General features: G+C 49.6%; 2 protein-coding genes across 8 annotated transcripts in view; one reads left to right on the forward strand and one right to left on the reverse strand.

Moving 5' to 3' along the window:
* Positions 1 to 27,302, reverse strand: part of LOC140898032 (uncharacterized) — a 131,070-nt gene that overhangs the window by 24,992 nt on the left and 78,776 nt on the right. The window lies entirely within an intron of this gene.
* On the forward strand, positions 1,671 to 17,023 carry LOC140898040 (zinc finger protein RFP). 2 transcript variants are annotated; one of them, XM_073311452.2, is made up of 8 exons: positions 1,671 to 2,201; positions 4,189 to 4,616; positions 8,207 to 8,302; positions 9,352 to 9,582; positions 9,896 to 9,918; positions 10,635 to 10,750; positions 12,767 to 12,826; positions 13,731 to 17,023. In XM_073311452.2, the coding sequence occupies exons 1-8, from the start codon at positions 1,811 to 1,813 to the stop codon at positions 14,252 to 14,254; spliced, it is 1,869 nt and encodes a 622-aa protein (XP_073167553.2). In that variant the 5' UTR covers positions 1,671 to 1,810; the 3' UTR covers positions 14,255 to 17,023. The 2 variants fall into 2 exon arrangements, with proteins under 2 accessions (XP_073167553.2, XP_073167554.2); XM_073311453.2 differs by lacking the exon at positions 1,671 to 2,201 and adding an exon at positions 3,013 to 3,293.

Here is a 27,302-nt window from a genome sequence, read left to right on the forward strand (position 1 = left end):
AGGCAGTAGTTGTGAAGCTTTTCACACACAGAGAGACTCTTTGCACATGTCCAACACACTATTGCTCTTTCACTTAACCAGATAAAGCAAAAGAGAGTTCAGATCACATAGCACAAAACAACCAACCTAACTGCAGTGTCCCTCATTACCTCATTACCAGTTTGCCTTACACAATGCTCAAATAAATTGGTTAGTCTCTAAGGTGCCACAAGTACTCCTTTTCTTTTTGGGAATAAAGACTAACACGGCTGCTACTCTGAAACCTAACATTGTATCCAGTTGCTCATGAAGTATCCAGCGGCTTCCCCAGCAGCATCTCTGCCCAGCTCGCCTTTCCCATCGCAGTTGCAGCCCCTGTTCTGGATCCAGAAGGCCACTCCCCAGATTCCCTCTTGATCCTGATCTCAGATCCACTCTGCCACAAACGAGTCCTGACTGCAGGGCCCGGCCACAGGAAACAGCCGCAGAATGAAGGCGCGTGACTGATAGCTATGGATCTCCAGCCATGCATTCCCCAGCAAAACAAAAAGCAGTGCCAGCCTTCCCCTGAAAGAAAATAATTTCAGCTCACACCATCCAGCTGCAAGATAATAGGAATCCCTCAGTGTAATGCATTAAATAGCTGCAACATTGTATCCAGCTGTAGGGCAGCCCCTGTAACCAGGCACATCCATGGCAAGCACTCCTTTCTCACCACAGCTGGATTTCCATTTCTGGTCCCAGGTGGCTGCTCCCCAGACTCTCCCAGGCCCCCTGTGTCTGTCCCCAGATCCCCTCCTGCAGCCAGACTGGACAAGTGGCCTGAGAGCCTTGGAGATAGGAGATCTCTGGTTATCCCATCCCCTGTACAGCGCAGGAGCCCCAGTGTCAGCTCCTCTCACACCCGCTGCCATCTGCAGGGAGCCAGGAGTCCCCGAGAGCTGGGGAGACTGTGCAGGGAAACAGAAGCAGTAGCCACCAGGCTAAGAACCGGTGTAACAGCTGCTCTCTTGGCCAGCACTCCCAGCACTGAACCAGGGACCCCTAGAGCTAAAAGCACAGGCTGCCGCAGCTTATGCTAAATATTCAACACTTTATAACTGTAACAGCTCCACACACAAACACACACACATCAGTGGGTTCCCCAGGCACCAGAGAGACATGGGTCTGAAAGAGCCTAATGGCCAGGTAGGGAACAGGCAGTAGGAGTCAGCAGCTGTGATTCTCTCCCTCCTTGCCAGGCTGCTCCATCAGATCCTTATGTCAGGCAGTGAAACCCCCAGTCGCTTGTTACCCCTTTTTGACCTAAGTGACTAGTCCAGAGTTTGGGGCCTGGCAGATGTTCTGGACAAGTTCGTGTCAATTTGGACTCATCACACTTCATTCAAAGGCTCTTTACAGTCCACAGAAAAGAAATCATGAGCCCACACCCAGAAAGGAAACGCCGAATGATATTCCATCAGCCCATGTCTGAGCAGGGAATGAAACTAAACTCCTCTCTTGTCTCTGTAGTGGGACTGCTGGCCCCCTACTAACACTCAGAGGGGGTGTTCTGGTTGGCTGGCTCCCAGTACCAAAAGAAAGGGGGAAGGGTCTATGAGAAACCAGGACCCTGAGACTGACAGTCCCCAGGGGCAATGGGGAGAGGCCACTGCTCCAGATCACCCTGATTGACAGGGCGGGCAGGCGAATGAGGCAGGCAGGTGATCAGGGAGATCCCGTCCTCTGTGTGAGCTGGAATCGCCCTGGGTCAGGCAGACAGAGTGGGGCCAGCTAAGGAGAGAGAAGGGGCCCAAGCTGAGCTGGGAGCAGAGCTGGGCCAGCCAGAGATATGGCCCAGGGAGAGCGGATCCTGGGCTGGGCCAGCCGGAGACACGGCCCAGGGAGAGCGGATCCTGGACTGGGAGCAGGGCTGGGCCAGCCGGAGACACGGCCCAGGGAGAGCGGATCCTGGGCTGGGAGCAGGGCTGGGCCAGCCGGAGACACGGCCCAGGGAGAGCGGATCCTGGGCTGGGAGCAGGGCTGGGCCAGCCGGAGACACGGCCCAGGGAGAGCGGATCCTGGGCTGGGAGCAGGGCTGGGCCAGCCGGAGACACGGCCCAGGGAGAGCGGATCCTGGGCTGGGAGCAGGGCTGCAGCCACAAAGCCAGAGGGGCCAGAGAAGCTGCCCAGGGGGCTGGAGGCAGAACAGCAGAGAGTGGAGCAGTCTGGAGCAGGGTGTTGTGAGTAGCTGGGGAGATCAAGGGGGGCTCTGGGCAGCCAAGGGTCCTGCAGGCCGGAGGGGGATCATAACCGGCTGGGGGCTGACGCTGGTCCCCGGAGGGGCCAGGCGGCCTTGGCCACGTGCAGACCGACCCCCGCCCCAGCCCTTTCCGCCAGGTGGAGGGGGAGAGGCAAGACAGTCCCGCCTTTCGGCCCCAACGCAGAAGAGGGAGGCAGGGTAGCCCAGTGGTGAGCTGCAGCTGGTTCGCTCCGGTTGGCTAGAACCGGTTGTTAAATTTAGAAGCCCTTTTAGAACGGGTTGTTCGGCGAGGGAGAACCGGTTCTAAACCGGCTTCTAAATTTAACAACCGGCCCAAAGTGGCTCTTAGGTGCCGACTCCACGGGTGCTCCAGCCCTGGAGCACCCACGGGGAAAATTTGGTGGGTGCAGAGCAGCTCCCTACCCCCAACCCCAGCTCACCTCCACCTCCTCCTCCCCTGAAGGAGCCGCCCCACTCTGCTTCTCCGCGCCCCCCCTTCCCCCAATCAGCTGTTCGGTGGGAAGCCGGGGAGGGCTGAGAAGCAGGCGGTGGCTTCCCCCTCAAGCCCAGGGAGGCAGAGCGGAGATGGGGGGGGGGGGGCATGAGGAGGGCCGCCCGCGCCACAGCAGGTAAGGGGGGCCGCGCAGGGGAACTGCTCCCTGCCCCAGCTCCCCTCCGCCACCCTCGGCCTGCTTCTCGGGCCCTCCTCCACTTCCCGCCAAACAGCTGATTCGTGGGAAGGGGGGGTGGAGAAGCAGAGTGGGGCAGTGGGTTCAGGGGAGGAGGTGGGGGGTGGCGCGGAGAAGCAGAGTCGGGTGGTCGGTTCAGGAGAGGAGGCAGAGCGGAGGAGAGCTGGGGCTGGGCGTGGGGAGCTGCCGGTGGGGGCTCTACACCCACCAATTTTCCCTGTGGGTGCTCCAGCCCCAGAGCACACAGGGAGTCAGAGCCGAAGGTGCCACTTTTGATGTGATCAGTGGGGGAGCAGCCGCTCCCCCTGCTCCCCGCCTAGCTATGCTCCCCCGCCCCTAGGAGCCAGAGGGACCTGCTGGATGCTTCCTGGAAGCTGCCCCAGGTAAGCACCACCGGGACTCCCCACCTCGCCTCCCAGCAGGTGCCTCTGGCTCTTAGGGGTAGGGTGGCCACCCACTATGGTGGCCCATGAGGCCCTCCTGCCCAGTTCTGGGGGCAGTTAGGGGACAGGGATGGATGGGGCAGGGGTCCTGCGGGGAGGGGGCATCAAGGAACGCGGGGGGGGGGGGTTGGATGGGGCAGGAGTCCCGGGGGCCGGGGGTGGGCAACGACCCCCTCATGGGGTGAGGAGGGAACCTGTTGTTAAGATTTTGGTAGCTCATCACTGGGGTATCCCCTTTCCATCCTGGCTTCCCGTGACAGGGGGCGGTTGGGGTCACCACCAGAGCATGTGTCCAACCTGCAGCATCCCTGCAGCACAGCCAGGGCCTGGGCAGGAGGCCTGGGACATGGGAGGGACAGTGTGTGAACTGCCCAGGCATTCCAGAGACCCTGCTTGTGATGTTCCCTGCCACAGAGCAGTGTGATGTGTTTACCTTTAACCTTTCCATTTGTTTCCTCCTTCTTTTTTTTTATTGATTGCTGTTTAAATAAATTGTATTTGCTTTAAATTGTATGTAATGATCAGTGGGTCAGAGAAGTGCCCAGTGCAGAGAGAGCCCCCTGGAGTGGGGACACCCTAGCCCCTGCCCTAAGTGACCACAGCAGAGTTGGGGGTCAAGCCCCCCCAGGTATCCTGGGCCCAGCTTTGTTGGGGTTACGAGGACTCTGCCACACAGGAGTGTGGAAGGGGAGCCCTCAAGGTCAGGCAGGCCTCCGGGTAAAGGGAGTGAGGGCGAGGACTCAGATCCTTTGCTAGCCCATTTCACCGGGATAGTGTATAAGCCAAAAAAGTTCCCCACAATAGTGGGACCATTCACCCACTTGTCTCTTTCCAGCACTAGAAGCCATGGCTGCTGCAAATCCAGCAAAAACTCTCCAGGATGAACTGACCTGTCCCATCTGTCTGGAGTATTTTAAAGATCCAGTGTCTCTAGGCTGTGATCACAGTTTCTGCCGAGCCTGCATCACCCAGTGCCGGGGGGGATTCGCTACACACATCTCCTGCCCTCAGTGCAGAAAGACCTTTCCCCAGAGGAACCTCAGGCTGAACAGACAGCTCAGGAATATTGTGGAAGCAGCCAGAAAACTCAGGTTGCAGACAGGGAGAGAACCAGCACCAGAGAGACTGTGTGAGAAACACAAGGAGCCTTTCAAACTCTTCTGCGAAGAGGACAAAATCCCCATCTGCCTGGTGTGTGACAGATCCAAGGAGCACAAAGATCACACTGTGATTCCTGCAGAGGAAGCTGCCGAAGAATTCAAGGTAGGAAATCACCAACTGTTATTTTTATAACCAGAGCCTTGGGGAATTCACCTTCCCCCAGCATTAGAGTTTCCTTTAGCCCCAGACAGCCACTCAGTGAACTCCATTGGAGAGGAATGAGGGGTTTCAGGCTTAAGTAGGTTTCCCAGCAACTGGGAATCCTCCAAAGACTCATGCAGATGGAGAATTTTAGTCCTTGATAAACATCCTAAGTAAGGCTTACACATTGGAGTGAGGGGGAGTGAGGAACCCACACTGCACCCCACCCCTCCTGCTCCCCATACACAGAGTCCTGGGCACTGAATGACCCCCCTTCTCTGCCCTTCCCACTTCCAGCCCTTCCCCAAGCTATAAACACCATGTCTGGGCTCCTCCTCCTTAGAGCTGAGGCAGCAGGAGGTTGCAGCTGGGGCTGTCCTCTTGGCAGACATCCCCTTCGCCCTTTTCCTGCAGAGCTCCTCACGCGGAGAAGAAGAGAGCCTGACCCTCATGAAACTTGGGGAGCGGGAGGCACACAGGAGTGGCGCTCCCATCTTGCAAACCCTAGCAAGTCTGCTTGATATAATTAGAGATGGGATTGCAGGAAGCAGGGATTGGGTGGAAGGGGGCAACAGAGCAATGGGGCACTGTAGCAGGGTCATTGTTTCCAGACTGTCCCCTCATGGCATGGGGTTGCCCTACCTCATTTTCCCTCTGAGGTTCCCAGAAATAATCCACGAAGGCTTTTCTGTGGCCAGTAACACCCCTGCTCTCCCAGCAGTGACTCCCAAGACTTCTAGTCTGGAGTTTGGCCTAATCACCCTGAACAAGATCCCAAGGCCTCCTCTGCCTTCTCCATGGGTCTCCTCCCTCTATTTTACCTACCCCAGGCCTGGTTGGATTACATGACACTCCCCTCTCCCCCAGTCACTGCTCCTTCATTCTCCCCACCTGGGGATGAGAACTGGTTTCTTGCAGGTGGGGCTGAGACTTCTCTCTCTTTCTAGGGCCGGCCAGCCACCCTGTGACCGGCATTGTCCCTCTTCCACATCTCCTGAGGACACGGGGAGACAGTCCCCATCTTTCAGAGTAACAGCCGTGTTAGTCTGTATTCGCAAAAAGAAAAGGAGTACTTGTGGCACCTTAGAGACTAACCAATTTATTAGAGTATAAACTTTCGTGAGCTACAGCTCACTTCCTCAGATGCATATCGTGGAAACTGCAGCAGGCTTTATATATACACAGAGAATATGAAACAATACCTACTCCCACCCCACTGTCCTGCTGGTAATAGCTTATCTAAAGTGATCATCAGGTGGGCCATTTCCAGCACAAATCCAGGTTTTCTCACCCTCCACCCCCCCACACAAATTCACTCTCCTGCTGGTGATAGCCCATCCAAAGTGACAACTCTTTACACAATGTGCATGACAATCAAGCTGGGCCATCTCCCGCACAAATCCAGGCCCTCTCACATCCCCCCCACCCCCATACACACACAAATTCTATGGGGGTGGGGGGGATGTGAGAGGGCCTGGATTTGTGCGGGAGATGGCCCAGCTTGATTGTCATGCACATTGTGTAAAGAGTTGTCACTTTGGATGGGCTATCACCAGCAGGAGAGTGAATTTGTGTGGGGGGGTGGAGGGTGAGAAAACCTGGATTTGTGCTGGAAATGGCCCACCTGATGATCACTTTAGATAAGCTATTACCAGCAGGACAGTGGGGTGGGAGTAGGTATTGTTTCATATTCTCTGTGTATATATAAAGCCTGCTGCAGTTTCCACGATATGCATCTGAGGAAGTGAGCTGTAGCTCACGAAAGCTTATACTCTAATAAATTGGTTAGTCTCTAAGGTGCCACAAGTCCCCATCTTGCAATTTTCAGTTTGGAAATTTGTGGGAACCTTGTGGCCATAAAGGTTTCCATGCTGACATCAATAACAATAATAAGAATTCATAACCAATAGAATGTCCTGATTTCTACTGCGGTAGCATCTCCAGGCCCCGATGAGGGATTAGGGCCCCTTTGTGCCAGGCTCTGTACAGACAAAGTCAGGCAAAGAGCCCACAGTCCCAGTCCCATGAGGACAATATGTAGCAAGTGGATAAAGAAAGAACCAGGGCTGGGAGCGGGGGACAATTAAAGAGGGTTGCGTTTTCATGCACTGGCAGTCGCAATAGGTCATCCATATTTCAAACCTGTCCATTTTCCATGGTGCAGACTTAATTGCCTGTACTTTTCTATGGGGAATGTTTTAGGTGATGGAGTGGCAGCAGGCATGAGGGGGAGTCCATGGCCCAGTCTCTCCTCCCTCCTGTGGGCTTGGGGGGGACTTCGGAATCAGGGTTAGGGAGTTGAGACCCCTTTGGGTGCTGTTTCCCAAATGGTGGCTTGTCACCCACCAGTGAGTCGTGGGAAGATGTAGATGGGTTGTGGGCTTGGTGTGGAGGGGCAGCCCTGTGGGGACAGGAGTGGTAACTCCTGTCCCACAGGGCTGAGTCCAGCTCTCCACAGAGGGAGCCTGTGGAGAAATTCCAGCATGAACCTACTTGTCCTATCTGTCTGGAGTATTTCAGAGAACCTGCCACTCTCGAGAGTGGGACCATTTTCTGCCAAACCTCCATCACCCAAAACTGGGAGTAATCCGATATAGCTGTTTCCTGACCGAGCAATAATTAAGAAAGGCCATTAGGAGGGAAAGATGCCTTGATACAGGACCTAGGCCCAGCAGGGAGAGGTTGTTTCCCACTGGGATTCTGAACTCCTGTGTTGCTCCATGAGGGGTTAAACTCAAATGCTACCGGCCTGCATTAGAGGAGATCACTGGGCTAAACACCCTGTGGACTCCAAGCACCTTGAGTCCTCACACAAAAGGGCTCAAGACAGTGCAGGTCCATGCCAAATACCATGGGGATTAGACTGGGTTGCAGCAAAACTAACCCCTGGGCGGCGGTGACCAATGTCAGGCCGAAGAACTAGCCAAAGTGGTTCCATTAATGGTTCCATTGCTCTCCCACAGTGCGGCATTTTGAAATCTCTCGAACTCTCTGCTTCTGGGAGCTGGGGAACAGGTACCCAGCCCTGCCTCTGTAAGGGTCCAGGACAGAGCTAGGGCAACCCCAGGTGTTCTTGAGAAAAATGAACACATCTATTGTGGTTTGCCCAGATGCCCAAGCCAATTCTATCCAACCAGTCCAGTCCCCAGGGGTTCAGGGCTGAAATTCAGTGGAAATCAGGCTCCTTTGAGAATCCCAGACCATATTTCAAACCCTGGAGGTTTCTGGGATTTGTATCACTTTGAGTGTTAAGCCTCCTCAAAAACAGAATATTTCACACAGTGAAAGAAAAATCCAAGGATGTGATGCCAGAGTCATGTTGGTATAAATCAATGGGGGGGGGAAAGGTCAAAAAATTTTCAGGGAGTCTGAAAATGAAACACTCCCAGCGTCCATTAATATGACTTCACTTCCTTGGTATCTCTGATGTCGGGAACCTACTGCGTTCTCCAGTCATCAATAGAGTGTTGGCTTGTGTTGGAAAAGGTCCCACCCACACTCTCACTCCTAACAAACAGTAACACCACTCAAATCAGTTTCTGTTTCTTCAGGAAAAGATTCAGGCCCATTTGAAGACGCTGAGGGAAGAGAGAGAAATGCTTCTGGGATTTAAAGTGAGTGGAGAGAAGAGAAGCCGGGAGTATCTGGTAGGTGCCTGTCATTCTTAACCTGCATTTGCAATGAACCAGATGGAGGGGCGTTCTGAACCAGAGCAATAATGAGAGGCACGGACAATCTAGAGGCCCAATTATGTTTTATCTCAATCAGTTGGGGGTAAAGCAGAAATCCATTAAGTGGGGAATAATCACAAGTAAATAAAAATTAGTTGTTTTAGCAGAAATTACAAGTTAGGCCTACACCATAAACCAGTGGGTTTCAACCTTTTTGCATTTGATGATTTTGAATTAGGGGTGCAGAGACCCCTTTGGAAATCTATTATCTGTATGGACCACAGGTTGAAACCCATTGCCATAAGCTACTGTAACTATTATTCTTATCTATTGTATATTAACTACTGTTAGCTTAATTAAACTCTCTTCATAGGAAACAATTTACATTAATGAAATAACAGAATTTTGAATTAGAAAATCCAGTGCACTAAAACAAACCCCCGCTGTTACACATTCACACCTCAGTGTCACAGTTTTCATCGTCTGTTAGCTCAGAGTTTGGGGGATGTTCAGTTATATCTTGAGGAATCCCCTTGTGCAATCTTTGTTTACTGTTTTGAGTTCCAGCTTAAAAAGAGACATGTATCCCAGGCTGCGAAGTCTTGGTTACTTGACTAAACAATTATCCCTCTGCTCATTTCTGACTTACAGTCCCGTTGTGCTCTGACAATCTCTCCATTCCTGTAATTCACCTTTTATGCCTGAGGGTGTTGTCCAGATGTGTTGTCTTACAGTCCTTAGTATTTTCTTATTTTCACCTCCCGCTGCTTTGGATCTCCATCTCCAAGGCCATCGATAACGTGCTATTCAGAGCATGTCAGACATAGAAATGTCCCGTTAAGAGATTCTGGAACCAAATGGAAAGATGTGAGATAATTTTCTCTCTAGTAACCACAGGATTGTTCAGAGTCAGATGACTTAGAATTTGGAAAAAAATTCTCCCTCCTACACACTCAGTGCTCTATGAAAGGCCCCCAGGCTCCATCCATGTCCCTGACCAGCCCTTTCCCTATTTTCCTTCACAGAGAAATACACAAACAGAGAGACAGAAGATTGTGTCTGAATTCCAGCAACTGCGGCAGTTCCTGGAGGAACAAGAGCGACTCTTGCAGGCTCAGCTGGAGAAACTGGACAAGGAGATTGTGAAGATACAGAATGAAAGTGTCAGCAAACTATCTGAGGAAATTTCCCGTCTCAGTGACCTGATCCGTGAGCTGGAGGGGAAGTGTCAGAAGCCAGTGACTGAATTGTTGCTGGTGAGACTGAGTTAGAAATACTCCAGATCCCAACACAGGGACAAGACTGCTCCTAAAACATGGGCATGGCCGTCCAGCAGTCAGAGATCACTGTGTAACTCAATGTGTATTGCAGAGATGTGAATGACTACTAGTTTTGAAAAGTTACAGACACTGTGATGTAAAAGATGGAAAAGCCTCATTACCTCAGCTAACGCATGGCCCTGCGGCCAGAACACAGCCTCTTTTCCCCATAGTTGCTAAATCCCTTCTTCTGGAATTCTAAGTGTGTCAGGTGGGACTAAAATTCCCTCTCTCTCTTTCTCTCCTCTAGGATGTCAGAAGCACCTTGATCAGGTACGTGGCTCTCTCTTACTCTCCCAGCATTGCTAAGTGTGAGGGGAAGAGCTTGGAGATGATGTTACCACTGCCTCTCCCCAGGGCTCTACAGCCAAATGGGTGGGGAAGATCATGTTGTTTTAGATACAAATATCTCTGATCAGCTTCATCTTGAGGTTCTCACCCTTTTATAGAAGACTCTGGAATTATCCATTCATTGGGAAAGACTGACCTCCAGTGTTTCCTAGAGATGTCACGTCCCTGGGGGACTGGCTGCCCCAGGATTGTGCGGATGGAATGTGGGCCTGTCACTACTGGGGCCCTGGTTACCATTCAGCCCAAGGCAGCAGTGGTCAAGAGTCTTTCCCACCTGAGGACTATTTGGAGACCTGTGTGGAATGAGCTGGGGAGGGGGAAGTTGGTATCTGTCTAGTTCCTAGTGGACAGATTTCTACAACACTTCACCTGGGAAGCTCCTGTCCCTCATGGAGGGCAAGGAGTGAATTGGCCATGGAGACTCAATTCCCCTTTTGTCACCAGAGCTGGACTCTCCAGGCCAGAGCTGAAGAATAATAATGGGACCTTTGGCGGGGGAAGGTTTCACTGCCAAGGCCTTGCTCTGAGGCTGGGAGCAGTAGAGGAATTCTAATTCCAGACCCATTAGAACAGTGATTCACTACCAAGAATTTGAGTCAATAAATGAAATATAACCATGTGAAATCGTTTCTCTCTAGGTCTGCGAAGGGGAAGTTCCAGCAGCCAGAGGAGATTTCTACTAATCTAGAATTAAGACTCGGTGATTTTTCCCAGAAAATTGTTGCTCTAATGGATACTCTGAGGAAGTTCAAAGGTACTGAGAAGGGATCTAGGAGGGGAAATTGGGATGAGCCGCTGAGACTGGGAATAGAATGGGTCTGGCCAATTGGTTGATAATTAGATGATGGATCTATTTAATTATTTGTACCAAAAGCATGCCTTGCCATTACAATTACTATTAAAGTAAGAAATTACAGACATACTGAAAGAAGTATTGGCCAGTTACCTTCTTCTGGGGCATAGGTGGGTCACAGAGAATTTCCTGTGATGTTCAGATTCCTCTTTACAGATCCACATTAGATATTTATTAGTTTTTTCAATCAATATTTGTAACAATCAAAGATAAGCATCTTCTATAACTAACTCATACAATAAACATGCATGAACATTTTAATTGGCAGGGCTTTTGCTATACAAGCTATTTCCATGTTGTTCTCTTTTCTGATAGGTTTATTGCCACTGATTATGCATAGGTCACTTTGACCCTGTTCTCTGCACAGGGATTTTTGGACTTTGCTAACTACTCCTGGGCGGTACATTTTGGGTGTCTGCTGTCTTTAACACATGGTATGCTCAAAACATCTTTGTCCCACATAGCAACGATTGAACACATCGCTTAATAACAAAGTCACTTAAGGCAACATTTCCCTTATGTCAAGCAAATTGCTCACCAGGCCAAAGCCAAGTCAGTCAGCACAGTCTCGGTCTGTCAAATTTATGTATAAGAAATGACCCTTGTACCAATTCTCAATACTTAACTTAATAACTAGTGAAAAGCAGACAAATGGAGCAGATGTAGCAGGGACCCAGGCATCAGGAAGTCTCACATGAATTCATGATTTACCAAAGGTCACAGCATTCAGTCCCAAATTCCCCAAAATGGCCTAATTTGGGGCACCTGGGTTTCTCTCTCCCAGCTAGAGAGCTGCAGGGCAGGTGCTCCAGAGCCGTGTAGCCTCCACAGCTGCAGGGGGAGTCAGTGGGAGCTGCAAGTGCCCAACCCCTCTGAGAACCAGGCCCCAGGGGCCTAAAGGTCGGCACCCAAAATCTAGACCCTAAATTAAAGGTCATTTGTTAAAGCTGGATCCAGCCCATCACTGTGCCCGGGTCCTGTGTGGTAGCTAGTCATGGCCAAATGGGCGGTAGGGAAGGAGAAAGCCCCTCTCCCACGGTGAGGGATCCCTCCAGCACAGGAGCTTCTTGTGCCTCCTCCCCAGCAGCTGCAGGCACAAGGCGGGTTCCTGAGAGGGCTGGGAATGGGGCAGGTGGATGAGGGACGGAGGGAGGTGGGCAGTGTAAAGCTGGGCCTCTGACACTCTGCCCGCTGGGCAAGGCACACGGGGGCCACTGTCAGAGGGAGGTAGCTCTGGCTGGCTTCAGAACTTCCTCAGCCTGGGCCAAGGTCTGCACCGGCCCCTGCAGCCAGTGAACAGCAGAGTCACAAATGGCCCCTCCCCTCTCTCCTTTTGTCGGTACAAGGGTGAATCTGGCCCATGGAGCCAACCTTCCCCCTGCCTCAGTTTCCACACTGATAAAGTGATTTTATTATTATTCCTATTTCTGCCTGTGGAGGACGAGGCCCTGTCGTGCTGCTCTCCGTAGAGACTCTGAGTAGACAGACCCAACAGCTCACAATTAGAGCCAGGATTTAGGAAACTCTCAATGTCCCGTTAGTGTCAAAGGGTCTAAAGTGGGTAAAGTTATTTTTATACCAAAGTCTTTACAAGCTCTGGGTCTAGGTTACGACAAAAGACAGTAAGTGAACGAGACAAACCAACTGGAGTCTAAAGGGTGGGAGGGGTGATGAGGGGAAAAGTAAATCACACTTACAGATTGTGTGTCCTGGGATGATTGTGAGGATTCATGGATGTTGGTTCCATTGCTGGGAGATGCCTGAATGAGAGAGGAAATAGATGGTTTCAGATTAATACCTGAGTGTGTCTCTGGGCCTCTGCCATAATTAAAACATGGTTCTGTGAGTTCAGAGTGGGGATGCTGTTATAAATATGAGAGTCTGAAATCTCATCTCTTTTCTCCTTTCTCCCTCCAGACACTCTGCCGTCTGCACTGGAGACACAAATTGGGGAATCCCTAGGAGCACACAGACAGGGTGAGTTTACAGCTGGAGACTGTCTTTAAATGATCAGAAAATTCCCATGAAAACATTTTCATGAAATTGTAGCTAAAGTTAAAAACCAATCCAACACCATACTTGACCGCACAGCCCCAAATATAAAACCACTAAGAAGATCCCAAGCTGAAGTCACACAAGCAATCCTGACACCCTTCTTGGTGCCGAGTTCAGGCCCAGGCTGATGACCAGAAACGCTCTCCCTGAGCAACATCCAAACACCCTTAACTCAGACTGTGGCATTTTCATAGAAAACCACAGGACTTTTTAATCCTAAATTGAGAGGACAGTGTAGAGCGATCTCTCCCCTATGGGCTAACGCATCTTGGGCAGGGATGGGCTCTCCCATTAGAGCTCCTTACTTTTTCATGAACTGGGGAGATGCTCTGTCTGCTGGCAGCTCCTCCCCTCTCTTTGGGCTGGTGATGGAGTACCCCACCCAATTCTACCTCCTACACTCTGGTCTTAATTGGCTCTTCCCCTGTGTTGCAGCTCCCTCTCTGTTCCCTGGCCTGGGAGTGGAGGCTTCACTGGGGTGGGAGTTTCCCTCTGGGGTTTAAAGCTTGTACCTGCCTCCTCTGCTCCCTCCTCATTAAAACCTTCCTTGCTGTGTCTCTGATGCTGGGAATGGAGCAGCCCCAGCAGGGGGAGCAGGGAGCTGAAGCCTCAGCAATCCAATGAAAATCTAACGAAGAGGGTCCCATTACACGGACTGAGGAACTGAAGTGACATCCCTGCTCAGTCTCAGGTGCCCAGAACAGAGGCAGCTCCCTGGGACCCAGGCCTGTCCCAGTCAGGACGGTGCTGCTGGGGAGTGTGAGAAATGACCCCAGCCTCCCCAGGGCCGAGCTCTGCCCCTAACGCTCTGATTCTCTCTCCCTAGCGAATGTGACTCTGGATCCAGACACGGCTCATCCCATCCTCGTCCTGTCTGAGGATCGGAAAAATGTGAGATGGGGATACAAACCGAGTCAAATGCCCAAGAACGCAGAGAGATTTGACTCTTGGGCCTGTGTGCTGGGCTGTGAGGGATTCACCTCGGGGAGACATTGCTGGGAAGTGGAGGTGGATGTGGGGGGTGAGGAATGCTGGGCTGTGGGGGTGGCCAGAGCGTCTATGATGAGGAAAGGACGGATTAACCTTAGCCCTGATGAGGGAATCTGGGCTGTGGGGCTGTGGCTGGGTAAGTTCCGGGCTCTCACTTCCCCTGAGGAGACTTCCCTGCCCCTGAGCCAATTCCCCAACAGCATCCAGGTTTGTCTGGATTGTGATAGGGGTCAGGTGACATTTATCGATGCTGATGATGGGGCCCAGATCTTCACTTTCCCGCCGGGCTCTGTCCCTAGGGAGAGACTCCAACCCTGGTTCTGGTTGGGGCAGGAATCCCAGCTCAGCCTGTGTCTCTGATACACTCAGGGATGGGGTGGGGAGTGGGAGGAAATATCCCACTGGGGACCCTGAAATCAGCCTCTGTAGCCTCTCACAATCTAGTCTCTATGACCTCCTCTGGTGGACTTTCTCTCATGCCATCACTACTACCCTGGAGCAAGGTTGCTTCACCCCTCAACTCCTGCAGCCGCTGGACTGTGAAATCATAGAGACCATTCAGTGATTGAGGTAGAAAAGCCAATCTCATTTGATCCAGGAGGATTCTGGGGATCCTAGGTCAGACAGTGTCCTGGAAACATGCAGGGGAACACACCCTGGGCATAGAAAAAGGGGGTTTCTCTAGCCACAGTGATCCTAATCTCTGTGACCTGAGCATTCCCATCTACTCAGCAGCATTCTGGCTTCTCTATGCCCCTGTAGGGCTCCTGTCTACCCAGCCATTGATCTCTATGCAGCACCAGCAATGGGAAGGGGAGGGGTGAAGAACTAATTTGGGGTCAGGTGCAGAAGTGACGTGGCAATTGAGGGGCAGAATTAACAGCTGGGCTGGGAATGGGCAGATGTGGGGGTGGCAGGGACACAGTTATTAATTAGGATGGGGGGGGAAGGGGTAGGGAGAAGGTGGAGCCTCTGCACCAGCAGGGAGTCTAGGAGAGGGAGACCCAGGGCCTGGGGAGTCTGACCTACAGGCCACCAGGGAAGGGATGGTGCAGTGGGAAGGAGTTGGGAGAGGTCATCTGAATGAAGAGCTTTGCAGAGGGGGGGAATTAGGCACCGGGCAGGTTTAACCGGAAGGGAGAGAAGAAATGAAATGGGAAAAGATTAAAATAAAGTAAAACAACAGTAAACAGAAAAAGTGTGGGGGAAGTTGAAATGAGAATAGTGAAGGCAAAACAATCCTGAGAAGGGAAATGCTCAGGTGGCAGCTAGAGGGGAGGGGATAAATTCAGCAGAGAGATCTGGGGGCCTGAGTCAGAATGATCAGTGACATGGACTAAAATAGAGTTAGGGACACTCAGAGAAATAAACAGATGGAGAACGAGTGCTAGAGAAAACAATGCATAAAACTGGATTAAATGAAGCAGGCAAGACAATGCGAGCGTGACCTGGAAATCTATAAAATGTTTCTGAAAGTGAGACTGTAACATTAATTTCACCCCCTAGTTCATGGACAGTATTTCCACTTTGGCACCTTTCAGAACAACACTTCTCCAAACGTGTGGATGTTTTTGTGGTCTGGTTATGAAAGTTCCCTCTCAGGTCCTTTTAAGACTATTTAATTTACTTTTAAGGTAAATTAAACATAAAACATTCTCCTAGTCAGTTTCCCTTTAAGTTCCCAGCTGGGATTTCCCCTCCCCAAATTGGTTGTGTCGACCCAACACCAGTGAGGGTATCTGGGTATGTCAGTATGATCACTTGGACCTCACTGTAATATGTTGCTATCCATCCTGCACTCTGAGTTATGTGCTTTATATAAACATGTAGGTCAAGAATTGTCCAGCTGTGCTCTGGAGAGAGCTGGCTTAGTCATTTTACTTCTCAGCTTCCAAACCTGCCCGTGTGTGACGGATGTTCACAATCTAGAATACCTGGGTTTTATCGCACATCCCCTCACAGTCAACAGTAACTAATTACACTATTTTAAAAAATAACCCAAAAATATCTAGCAAATGGAACCACTCAATCCCCACTCACACAGCAGCAGGGTTTGTAGCATGGCCTCCCAGGTCCCCAGCACCCCCCCCCCCACCACTACTTGAACTTCAGTAGGAATTGCCTTTATTTCTGAGGCCAAGCACCAGAGCGGGACTTGACACACACTGCCAGCAAGTACCCAAATGCTTACTAGACACATTAGAATATTAGAGGTCAGAGCTCCAGCGTTCTCTTCCTAGGGCCACGGTACAGTGGTGGGTAGTGACGGGTAACCGATCCTATCTATTTCATCCATTCATCCCAAAAGGCAGTAGGAATAAATGGCTTGTACCTGGGCTTTCTGTATTGGAGACCTGGTTTCTCTTCCCAGTTCCACCTGAACTGACTTTGTTCAGACTCCCTAATACCTTGTACACAGGGTGAGAAAGTGTCTGATAGTTTGCTGCTTTGTAGGGTACGGAGATTAAGGGTTATGAAATATGTAAAAAGGTGTGTGGGGTACTCTGTACCTCAAAGCAGCACTCGGGAACCCCCATATTGACCATCATATAATTATGATATTGCATACAAAGCATGCCATGTAAGAGGTCATATGAAAAATCATGATTTGCTGAAATGCACTGTTTTGTTAAAAGAAAAGGAGTACTTGTGGCACCTGTCATAAATTTAAATGGAAGGGTAAACCCCTTTAAAATCCCTCCTGGCCAGAGGAAAAATCCTCTCACCTGTAAAGGGTTAAGAAGCTAAAGGTAACCTCGCTGGGACCTGACCAAAATGACCAATGAGGAGACAAGATACTTTCAAAAGCTGGGAGGAGGGAGAAAAACAAAGAGTCTCTGTCTGTCTGTCTGTATGCTGCTTTTGCCAGGGATAGAACAGGAATGGAGTCTTAGAACTTTTAGTAAGTAATCTAGCTAGGTATGTGTTAGCCATTTAAAGAAATCATAATCTGAGAAGAGTTGTGCTGAATAGAATGACTATTCCTGTCTGTGTGTCTCTTTTGTAACTTAAGGTTTTGCCTAGAGGGATTCTCTATGTTTTGAATCTAACTACCTTGTAAGGTATCTACCATCCTGATTTTACAGAGGTGATTCCTTTACTTCTATTAAAAGTCTTCTTCCAAGAAAACTGAATGTTTTTTTATTGTTCTAAGATCCAAGGGTTTGGGTCTGTGGTCACCTATGCAAATTGGTGAGGATTTTTACCAAATCTTCCCCAGGAAGTGGGGTGCAAGGGTTGGGAGGATTTTGGGGGGAAAGATGTGTCCAAACTACGTTTCCCAGTAAACCCAGATAAAGTTTGGTGGTGGCAGTGGAAATCCAGGGGCAAAGGGTAAAATTAATTTGTACCTTGGGGAAGTTTTAACCTAAGCTGCTGAAAGTAAGCTTAGGAGGTTTTCATGCAGGTCCCCACATCTGTACCCTAGAGTTCAGAGTGGGAAAGGAACCTTGACAGCACCTTAGAGACTAACCAATTTATTTGAGCATAAGCTTTCGTGAGCTATGAAGTGAGCTGTAGCTCACGAAAGCTTATGCTCAAATAAATTGGTTAGTCTCTAAGGTGCCACAAGTCCTCCTTTTCTTTTTGCAAATACAGACTAACACAGCTGCTGCTCTGTTCTGTTAAAATTTATATAGCATTCATGTGTATGAAGTTATTAGATTCTGCTGTATGGTTGTTACTGAAATATGTTGTAAGTTTGAGAGTCGCGGAGTGCCAGTTCTCCAGGGACAACAGAGAAGGTGATCCACTCCCAGGAGGGTGTTAAATGACCATTAATCAGCAGGGGAGTTGTAAAGAAGGGATTTAGAAATCTGTAAGAGAGCTGTGCAAGCATCACATAATGGAGGATTGCTCAACTGAACTCTGTGACTCAGCAAAGCCCACCAGGAAATGTCTCGGGCTAGTGTTTTCCGGGAACATGGACTGGATATAAAATAGGGGACAGTGGCATCATGCTTTTACCTTTCGCCGCCTCCACCTATGCCAGAAGCAACAAGAATGATGGGAAAACCAAGACTTGACAAGACCAGTGGGGTGAGGAAAAACGGCTTGATCCAAAAAGTACTTGATCCCAATACTGCCTAGTGCAGGGGTCCCCAATGCGGTGCCCATGGGTGCTCTGGCGCCCGCCGGGGCATTTTTGTGTGCCCACAGGACACCCCGCCGCCAAAATGCCACCGAGAAGCGTTGCCACTTCTCAGCGGTATTTTGGTGGCGACGCTTATTGCCACTGCTGCTTTTCGGCAGTGGGGTGTCTGGCGCCTGCCACAGTCTTCTGGGAATAGCAATATGCTATTCCCAGAAGAAAGGTTGGGGACCGCTGGCCTAGTGTAATAAGGCTGAAGATTTAGACTGCACGCTTACTTTTTATTTTATTTCGCAACGATCTCTGACCTATTGTGCCTACCGCTTAAAACCGATCTTTCTGGAGTTAGTAAATCTGTTTTATATTTTACCTAAAGCAGTGTGTTTTGGTTGAAGTGCTTGGGAAATCTCAGCTCAGGCTTCAAAGGCCAGTGCGTGTCCTCTCCGCACTGAGGGAGGAACAGACGGGGTAATAAAATTACACAGGGTCAGGCTTCTGACTTGGGCAGGGCAAGATTGTATATTTTGGGGGTTCAAGCATGGGGGCTTGGCAGATTTGCTGGTGTCTTTCTCTTTGTGATTCAGGAGCATTCATGCAATTTAGCTGGCTGTGAGCCTAGAGCAAGAGATTTTTGCTCTGAATGTTTAGGATTTAAATACTGCAGAAAAATTCCACCTCTCCCAGTTGACATGGTGATGGTATCAGGACCCTTTGATGGGCATAAAACAGTCATTAGTTTTAAGATTAAGGCTCTAAATAAGTAGAAATTAATGATCATTTACATTTAGAAAATCCACTATGGTGGACCAAAATGGCAGAGACAGAGATGACGTAGTTTAAATTTAGAGAGAGGAAAATTCCAGAATCACAGCAGACCTCGTGCCCCCTTGCCACGCTCGCTGCTGTTCCACCTCCCAGTGCAGGATTCCTTAGGAATCATAGAATATCATGATTGGAAGAGACCTCAGGAGGTCATCTAGTCCAACCCCCTGCTCAAAGCAGGACCAATCCCCAATTTTTGCCCCAGATCCCGCATGGGCCCCCTCAAGGATTGAACTCACAACCCTGGGTTTAACAGGCAATGCTCAAACCACTGAGCTATCGGGGGAGGGAGGGAAGGAGAGCCCAAGTCCAGCTTGCCTCCCGGTGAGGGATTGGTGGAGGGAGGAGAGCTTGAGCGCAGGCGCCAGGGGTCTGGCTGTCCCCTGTATCGCCGCCTCCCAGCTGTGCACGCCCCTCTGTGAGCTGCAGCCACTTTGTCAAGCTCTCTCAAGTGCTTTACAGCTATGAGTGCCGATGTCTGGGCAGACTGGCAGAAAACTAGGCAGCCATCCCAACCTGGTGGTGCATTCTGTCATTAGATTTCACCAAGCCAATGACCAATGTGAACTCTTGGATCATTATCCCAGTCTTATCCTGGACTCCAGACGCTTCCCTTTGACTCTCCAGTCTGTCTTGTTACCCAGAGAATCAGGATTTTGTGATAAAAGGTCGCTTACACCAAAAATCACATCACATCAGGCTGCTCCCAGTCCCAGGAGACCAGACATTTACCCCACATCAAGTGGTACCCTAGATCTGACACCAAAGACAAGGCTGGGAGACAATTCTATAGTAAACTCACTAAAGGATCATTCGCTAAGGAGAGTTATGGAGAGGTTAAAGCAGGGACAATATAGGCCCAGATGAGTCACAGTTTGTCATTCCAAATGGTGGCAGTGATGTAATAAACTACCAGTTCCCAGAAGCTTTTTCACAGTACCCCCATTGTCCCTGGGGAGCTCCGCTTTGTAGTCAGTACTGTTCCCTGTAAGAGTCCACACAGTCCAGAAATGAAGGACTTTTCCTTGAATCCATACTCACGGCTTCCTCTCACAGAAAAGAGGCAGACTGGGTCACTACCGACGTGGGCTTTTCCTCTGATGGCGGAGAGTAAAGAACATATTTTGAGTTTTTGACCTCCGATCCTGACGCACAACGTTCACTTGCTTTGAAATTAGCACTTTTCTGTTAACGTTCTTCACTTGCATTCCACAAGGCTTCTTTCTCGTTGGATGGGCAATTTAGTTACAGGGGTATACACAATGGAAACGTTCACTACCACATCATAAGAGGATAAAGATAAGTGAAATCAATGCAAGTAACATCCCATTACTTGTCATGAAGTTTAAACACCAAATCACTTTAATGTAGCCTAATACGCAAGTGAACTGGCCTAGGGCTCTGGCATGAGCTGGTGCATCTGGTCTGCCAGCGTCACATAGTTTGCACCAGGAAACCTGGGGGAGGATCACAGAGATGGGCTGGCTAATCAGCCACATAAACCAGTAAACCAATAAGGCTAATAAACCACATTTCCTACCACAGAGAAACCACTGAGGGTGATGCTATGGAGGCAGAGGTGGGATCTCCAGGCCTGCCACAAAGGGTCCTGTGGGAATCAGCCCTGCTCAGTGGCACTGTCTCAATACAAAGGGGGCAGGGAGAAGGGGCAGAGGGGGTGAGTGAGGAGAGGCAGCACCTCTCTGCCCCTGTGCTCTCCCTCTGCACTTATCCCATGATCCCCAAACACTCGATAGCCCAACACCCAGCTCCCCCTGCTTCCTAGCTCCACCAGACCCAACCATTCCATCCCCAGTGTCCTCCCCAGAACCCATCTCCTAGTCTCTGAATATTTTCTCCCCCAGAGCCCAGTGCCCTGGGGGATTTGGGGAGGGGAGGAGTTACCAGCCCCCAGGGACACTCGCCCTGCAGGGAAGAACTCCAGGTAAGTGCGGGAGCCCAGCCCAGGGGCTGGTGGAAGATGGGGCTGGAGACAGGTGTCTAGAGTGAAGGTGGGGCCGGGCCCAAATGTCCTTCTCATCTCCATAGAAGGGGGATCCCGGCTGGGAGGGGAAGGGAGGGGGGGTGAACTTCAGCCAGGCAGAGGGAGCCTCTGGAGGAGTTTCTCTCTCCCTTCCCCCACCTGTGGCCCATCAGCTCAGCAGCCAGGGCTGCAGCAGGGAGGAGGGGCCGATGGGGGCTTGTCCTCTTCTTCCTGGGGTTTGCTTAAACCAGGCAGAGCCAGAGGGTCACTGACCAGCTGATGCTCGGCTGCTGCTGGATCCTCACCCCAGCGATGAGCAGCTGGATCCTTGGAAGCAAACACCCCTGATGTGTGTGGGAATGAGGAAATGGGTTTGTTACTATGACCTAGTCAGGGCCCTGAGAGAATTTCCCTGCTGTGTGGAGGAGTCTCTGATGTCCCACATGGTGTTAGTTCCACTTAGAGCATTTTCCACACTGAAAACATCTCAGGTTACTTCCCTGTGCGGATTTGCTCATGCCTGATATTCCGGAGGACACCAAAGGAAGCTTCTCCCACATTTAAGGTCCCTCTGTTGTACGGGTCACTGATGTGTGAGCTCGCATTGAATCTTTTCCTGCAGTCAGGCAATTCCTAGAGTCTCTCACACTTTTGTGGATTCTCTGATGTTTAATGAGGTGTGAGCACTGAATGAAACTTTTCCCACAGGCAAGACATTTATGAAATTGTGACCAGTGTTTCCGGGGGGACCCACTGAGATTGCTCAGTTAGAGCAAACTGCAAAGAATGGGGCCGACAATCCGCAAAACTGGTGGCTATTCCGATACTTTAGATTCACCAAGCCAGCAACAAAACAGCTTCTGCAAAACCTTACCGGGCTACACAGAGGCCAAAACACAGTTCCCTTAAAGCACAGTTAGTCAATTATTTTTTTGTCAAGTTCAAAATGTATTGCTCAAGATACAGTCAAGGTCCAGACTCCAGAGAAAATAGTAATCATTAAAAACCCCAGTAATAATAAGAAGTAAATAAAAAGATCCTGGGGGTCCATTTAAAAGCATCCAGTGGTCTAGATTTCACCCCGGTCTGCCTATTGATTGCCCCTGCTGTACAGCAACCTGGCTTTGGGCTCCCTCCTAGACAGCCCAGTTAAATATAATGGGGATTACTGAAAATCTTGTTCATCATACAAATCATTTTACCAGTCTCAAAGGATCAAACACATCACCCACCAAGTTAATGAATACTTCAGCTCTTACCCAAATACAGGCTTACAGCCAATTCTTATTAACTAAAATAAGATTTATTAAAAGAAGAAAAGACAGTATTGGTTAAAAGATCATTATACATAGAGACATGAATAGAGTCCTTAGGTCAGTTTCACCATAGAGATGGTGCTTTAGAATTGAGAAAAGTGTTTTTCAGAATCATTTCATAAGGTTCTAGTCCAATATCCAAATGTTCAATATCAGGGTGGTCCAGATGGGACTGGAAATCTCAGTGTTATGACTCAACGCCCCCCCAAATAAAGTTTAAAAAGATCTGAGATAAAAGGATCAGGTCCCAAGAGTTTATATAGACATTTTTGCAGCCTCTTGACAGCACACAGTCCTTGGGTGAACAATAGGTTTTAGAAGTAACCTCCTATTTCCTAAACATCACAGGTAATAAAACTACATGGATTAACATAAGGTAATTATCCATAAAGCCATTCATAGACAGTTTACCACAAACTTTACAGAGATAGATATACAATGACATTATTACACCCAAGTTTAATCTAAATGTTAATATTTCCTTTTGACTTCTGAATTAACAAAATACAGTCCTAGACAGGAACCCTTTGGTTACACTGTTAATCTAACAAGATACAGGTAAACAGAGACTACTACAATTACTATCTTCTAGGGCTGTCAAGCGATTAAAAAATTTAATCGTGATTAATTGTGCTGTTAAACAATAATAGAATACCATTTATTTAAATATTTTGGATGTTTTATACATTTTCAAATATACTGTTTTCAATTGCAACACAGAATACACGCCATGAATCTGGTGAAGTGGGTTATAACCCATAAAAATTTATGCCCAAATAAATTTGTGAATTTCTAAAATGTCACAAGGACTCCTCATTGTTTTTACAGAATACAAAGTGTACAGTGAGCACTTTATATTTTATTACAAATACTTGCACTGTAAAAAACAAACAATTTTTCAATTCACCTACTGCAAGTAATCTCTTTATGGTGAAAGTTGAATTTACAAATTTAGAATTATGGACAAAAAATACCTGCATTCAAAAATAAAATAATGTAAAACTTGAGAGCCTACAACTCCACTCAGTCCTACTTCTTTTTCAGCCAATTACTCAGATGTCCCCAGGTGTCCCATCCAGGTGGACTCCCTGCAGGGAGCTCTCGGTGTGAACAGGGGTTCTGAGCACACCAGTGTCAAACCCAGGAAGCTTTTTGCCCTGGTGAAAGGGTGTCCTGAAGGGACACACGCTGCACCAGAGTCCTGCCTGTGACTCTGTGACACAGGGCTGTCGTAAACACCTACCTCCCCTCCAAGCTCTGATGGCCTCAGCTCTCAGGTGAGTAAAGCGGGAACGGCCGGGCCAGGTGGCATGTGCCCAATGAAAACATCTGATGCAGCTTTGTAAACAAATACAGAGCATGTCTGGTAACCGCCCCTCCCTGCTTCTGGATGCTTTGGAGCAAGATCAGCCCTGTGCCGAGACACAGCATGACAATGCGTGAAGCGAGCTTAGTGTATTTTTTTACACCTGCCAGACCCTGCCTCACACCTTTGTGAACATCGCAGTCAGACTCACCAATATGACCATCCTCACGTACGACAGGGGTAACAGACAATGCTGCCTGTCCAAGCTACATTTTCGCGGCAGTGCCTAATTAGGAAGAGATACAGGTAGAGCGCCTGGCGTTAAACCCGCCCTCAGAGACAGCAGCAGGGAAAGTGCTGCCGTGTGTTCACACTCTCAGCTCCTACCGCAGTGCCATGGCCACATTTGCAGCGGCTTTTGGAGCGGTGCATTATGGGCAGCTATCCCATAGAGTACCTCTTCCCATTCTGATGCTGAGACTTGTGGGAAGTGGGAGGGGTGCACGGGCCATCACAGGTCCTGTCCCAATGCCCCGTCGTGCATCGCTTCACATGCCAGCGCTCCCTGTGCTTCCTTCCACATTTGGCACCATCTTTCAATGGGTTGTGTCCTGCGTGCTCTGTCTTCCCTTTCGGTCTGCGGGAATGGATGCCCAACTGGTGAGGACTATGCTGATGGGTCTCGCCAGCACATCACGAATGGCAGTCGAGTTACTCCTTAAGCTACAAAGTGACAGTCAGGAGTCCGACGATGATGTCGACTTGCATAATGCATACGGCACGAGATTGCTTGCATCATTCACAGACATGCTGACCACCGTGAAATGCCACTTTTGGGCTCGGGAAACAATCACTGAGTGGTGGGATCACATCATCATGCAAGTCTGGGATGATGAGCAGTGGCTGCAGAACTTTCATAGAATCATAGAATCTCAGGGTTGGAAGGGACCTCAGGAAGTCATCTAGTCCAGCCCCCTGCCCAGAGCAGGACTAATCCCCAATTAAATCATCCCAGCCAGGGCTCTGTCAAGCCTGACCTTAAAAACTTCTAAGGAAGGAGATTCCACCTCCTCCCTAGGTAACGCATTCCAGTGTTTCACCACGCTCCTAGTGAACAAGTTTTTCCTAATATCCAACCTAAACCTCCCCCACTGCAACTTGAGACCATTATTCCTTGTCCTTCTTGTAGTGTGGGGCCCAAAGGAAAGCTACTTTTCTGATGAGGAAAGCTACTTTTATGGGACTGTGTGCTGAGCTCGCCCCCAACCTGCGGTGCTAGGACACGAGATTGAGAGCTGCCCTGCCAGTGGAGAAGTGGTTGGCGATTGCAGTCTGGAAGCTGGCTACTTCAGACAGCTACCGATTAGTCACTAACCAGTTTGGAGTGGGCAAGTCGATCGTTGGACTCATGTTGATGGAAGTGTGCAGGGCCATTAATCACATCCTGCTCAGAAGAACGGTGACTCTGGGCAACATGCGTGATGTGAATGGCTTTGCACAGGTGGGCTACCCTAACTGTGGAGGGGCGATAGATGGGACGCATATTCCAATTCTGGCACCAGACCATCTACCCTCCCAGTACATTAATCGCAAGGGGTATTGCTTAATGGTTTCAGGCGCTTGTGGATCACTGTGGGTGTTTCACAGACATTAATGCAGGCAGGTCCAGAAAGGTGCATGACGCATGCATCTTTCGGAACACTGGCCTGTTCAAAAAGCTGCAAGCTGGGACTTTCTTCCTGGACCAGAAGATCACTGAAGGGGAAGTCAAAATGCCTATTGTGATCCTCGGAGACACTGCTTACCTTTGTTACGAATTACACCTGAGAGGACACGCACACCAATGCTGCGAATTATACCTGATAGGACACGCACACCAATGCTGCGAATTATACCTGATAGGACACGCACAGTTCGAATCTAGGCTGAGGCACATAAACAAAGTCCACAACTGCAGAGTTCCCAAAAGACACTAAGTTTATTACGCTCGAACGTGGTGCCCCCCTGCTAGCCAGGGGGGGACCCTGAATACAGATTATACAAAGGTTATATACTTTTTAGCAAAGCATGTTGCCCTCGTGCATCGGAAACCTTAGCCAATAAACAAACCCTTGTCTTATCTACCACCTATCCCTGCTTGGTGCATTCCTCATGCTATACCAGTATGTTAATTACACAGCATGGTCCTAAAGCCATGCATCAGTAACCTTTATTATCAGGATGGGAGGCCTCACATCAAAGGCCAAGAGATAGGGAGTTAGAGACTGACAAAAAACAGATACTGGGAGTCAAGGCAGGCTGGAGACAAGGAGGAGGATTTTCACAGGGATTCAGTATCTAAGGATCACTCCTCCTGGTGTATGATGTGCTGGCATTTAAACAATGGTGGGCCCCAAACCAAAATGGAGTCATATGTGCTAACTTTTCCTTAACACCTTTTAATGCCATGGCTCATGAAACCCTACACAGGGAGCCTTGACAGCAACAAGGAGCGGTTCAACAACAGGTTGAGCCAGTGCAGAATGACTGTGGAGTGTGCTTTTGGCTGTTTAAAGGCCCGCTGGCACGGTCTGTATGGGAAGCTGGACCTGGCCGATGACAACATCGCTACAGTTATAGCCACGTGCTGAACATAACATGGAGGGTACAAGCTCCACTCTGGCATGGACCACTGAGGTTCAGCGCTGGGAAGCTGAATTTGAACAGCCAGAGACTAGGGCTATTAGAGGGGCACAGCACGGGGCCGCAAGGATTAGGGATGCCTTGAGGCAGCAATTCGATGCTGAAAGCCAGTAATGTCTGGTGCTCTGCACGGGAGTGCAGTGGTTCCAGTGCTAGTAGGCATCTGTGTTTGCTACATATGATGCACTGACTTGCAGTGCCTGTTGCTTTTCTGGGCGATGCATGCTTTTAATTAATGCAACAGAGAATGTTTCCAAAACCAAACAAAAATCATTTATTGAAAAGAAACACAACTGCTGGAGAAACACACATGGCATGGTACATCTGTACTGTGTGGGAGGAGGGAAGGGCGTGGGGTGGGGAACGGAACAATCTCAGATTTGCATATGTTCTGGTATCATATTCAGCCTTCCTGTCTGTGTGGTGCACTTCAGGATGGCTAAACTGCATGGGGATGGGGGTTGAGTGCAGTGGGTATGGGTTGGAATTTGCAGGGGTGGACGGTGAAGGTAAAGGTGATGGAGGCAGCTGGTGGAGATAAGAAACCAGATGTTGGGGAAAGTGGGTTGGAGGTGACATGGGGGTGCAAGGGAAAGAATTTTGGGACAAGGGCTGCAGAGGTGGGGGTGGGCACAGATCTGCTCCCTATGCAGTGCTACGAGCACCTGCATCGAGTCCGCTTGGTGCTCCATGATGCTTAGGAGCTGCTCCGTGCTTTGTTCCTGGTGATCCGCAGTTTCCTGGTGGACCCTCCTTTCGCTTTCCTGTCACACCTGTACTTTTTCATTTTCAGTAAGGGACTGTGGCATGACTTCATGCAGAAGGTCCTTGCTTCTTCGCAGTTGCTTCCTGAGGCTGTGCAGCCGTTCGGCCGTTAATAACAGGAACAGTTGGGATCTCAAGGTTGCATCTGTGAAGCCAAAATGCAACATTTTACAGAGGCAGCATTGTTACCACTAGACAGAGCAATGATTCAGCAGAACTTAAAGACAAGCACAGTTCATACAATAGCACAAACTGCCTGTCCCAGGACAAGTGCACATAACCCATAAGAGCCCCGAAATGGTGAGTAACCACACGGACGGACGGACGGGGGGGGGGGGGGGATGACTGATTGTTCCAGGGCCGTAATGTTCTCTGGGGTCCTGTGTCTTGGGGAGAGCCAACAGCTGCAGGGAGCCCCTATACTCAACACTGTCCCCACATTT

Source organism: Lepidochelys kempii, chromosome 14 (assembly GCF_965140285.1).
Source record: "Lepidochelys kempii isolate rLepKem1 chromosome 14, rLepKem1.hap1, whole genome shotgun sequence".
NCBI lineage: Eukaryota > Metazoa > Chordata > Testudines > Cheloniidae > Lepidochelys > Lepidochelys kempii.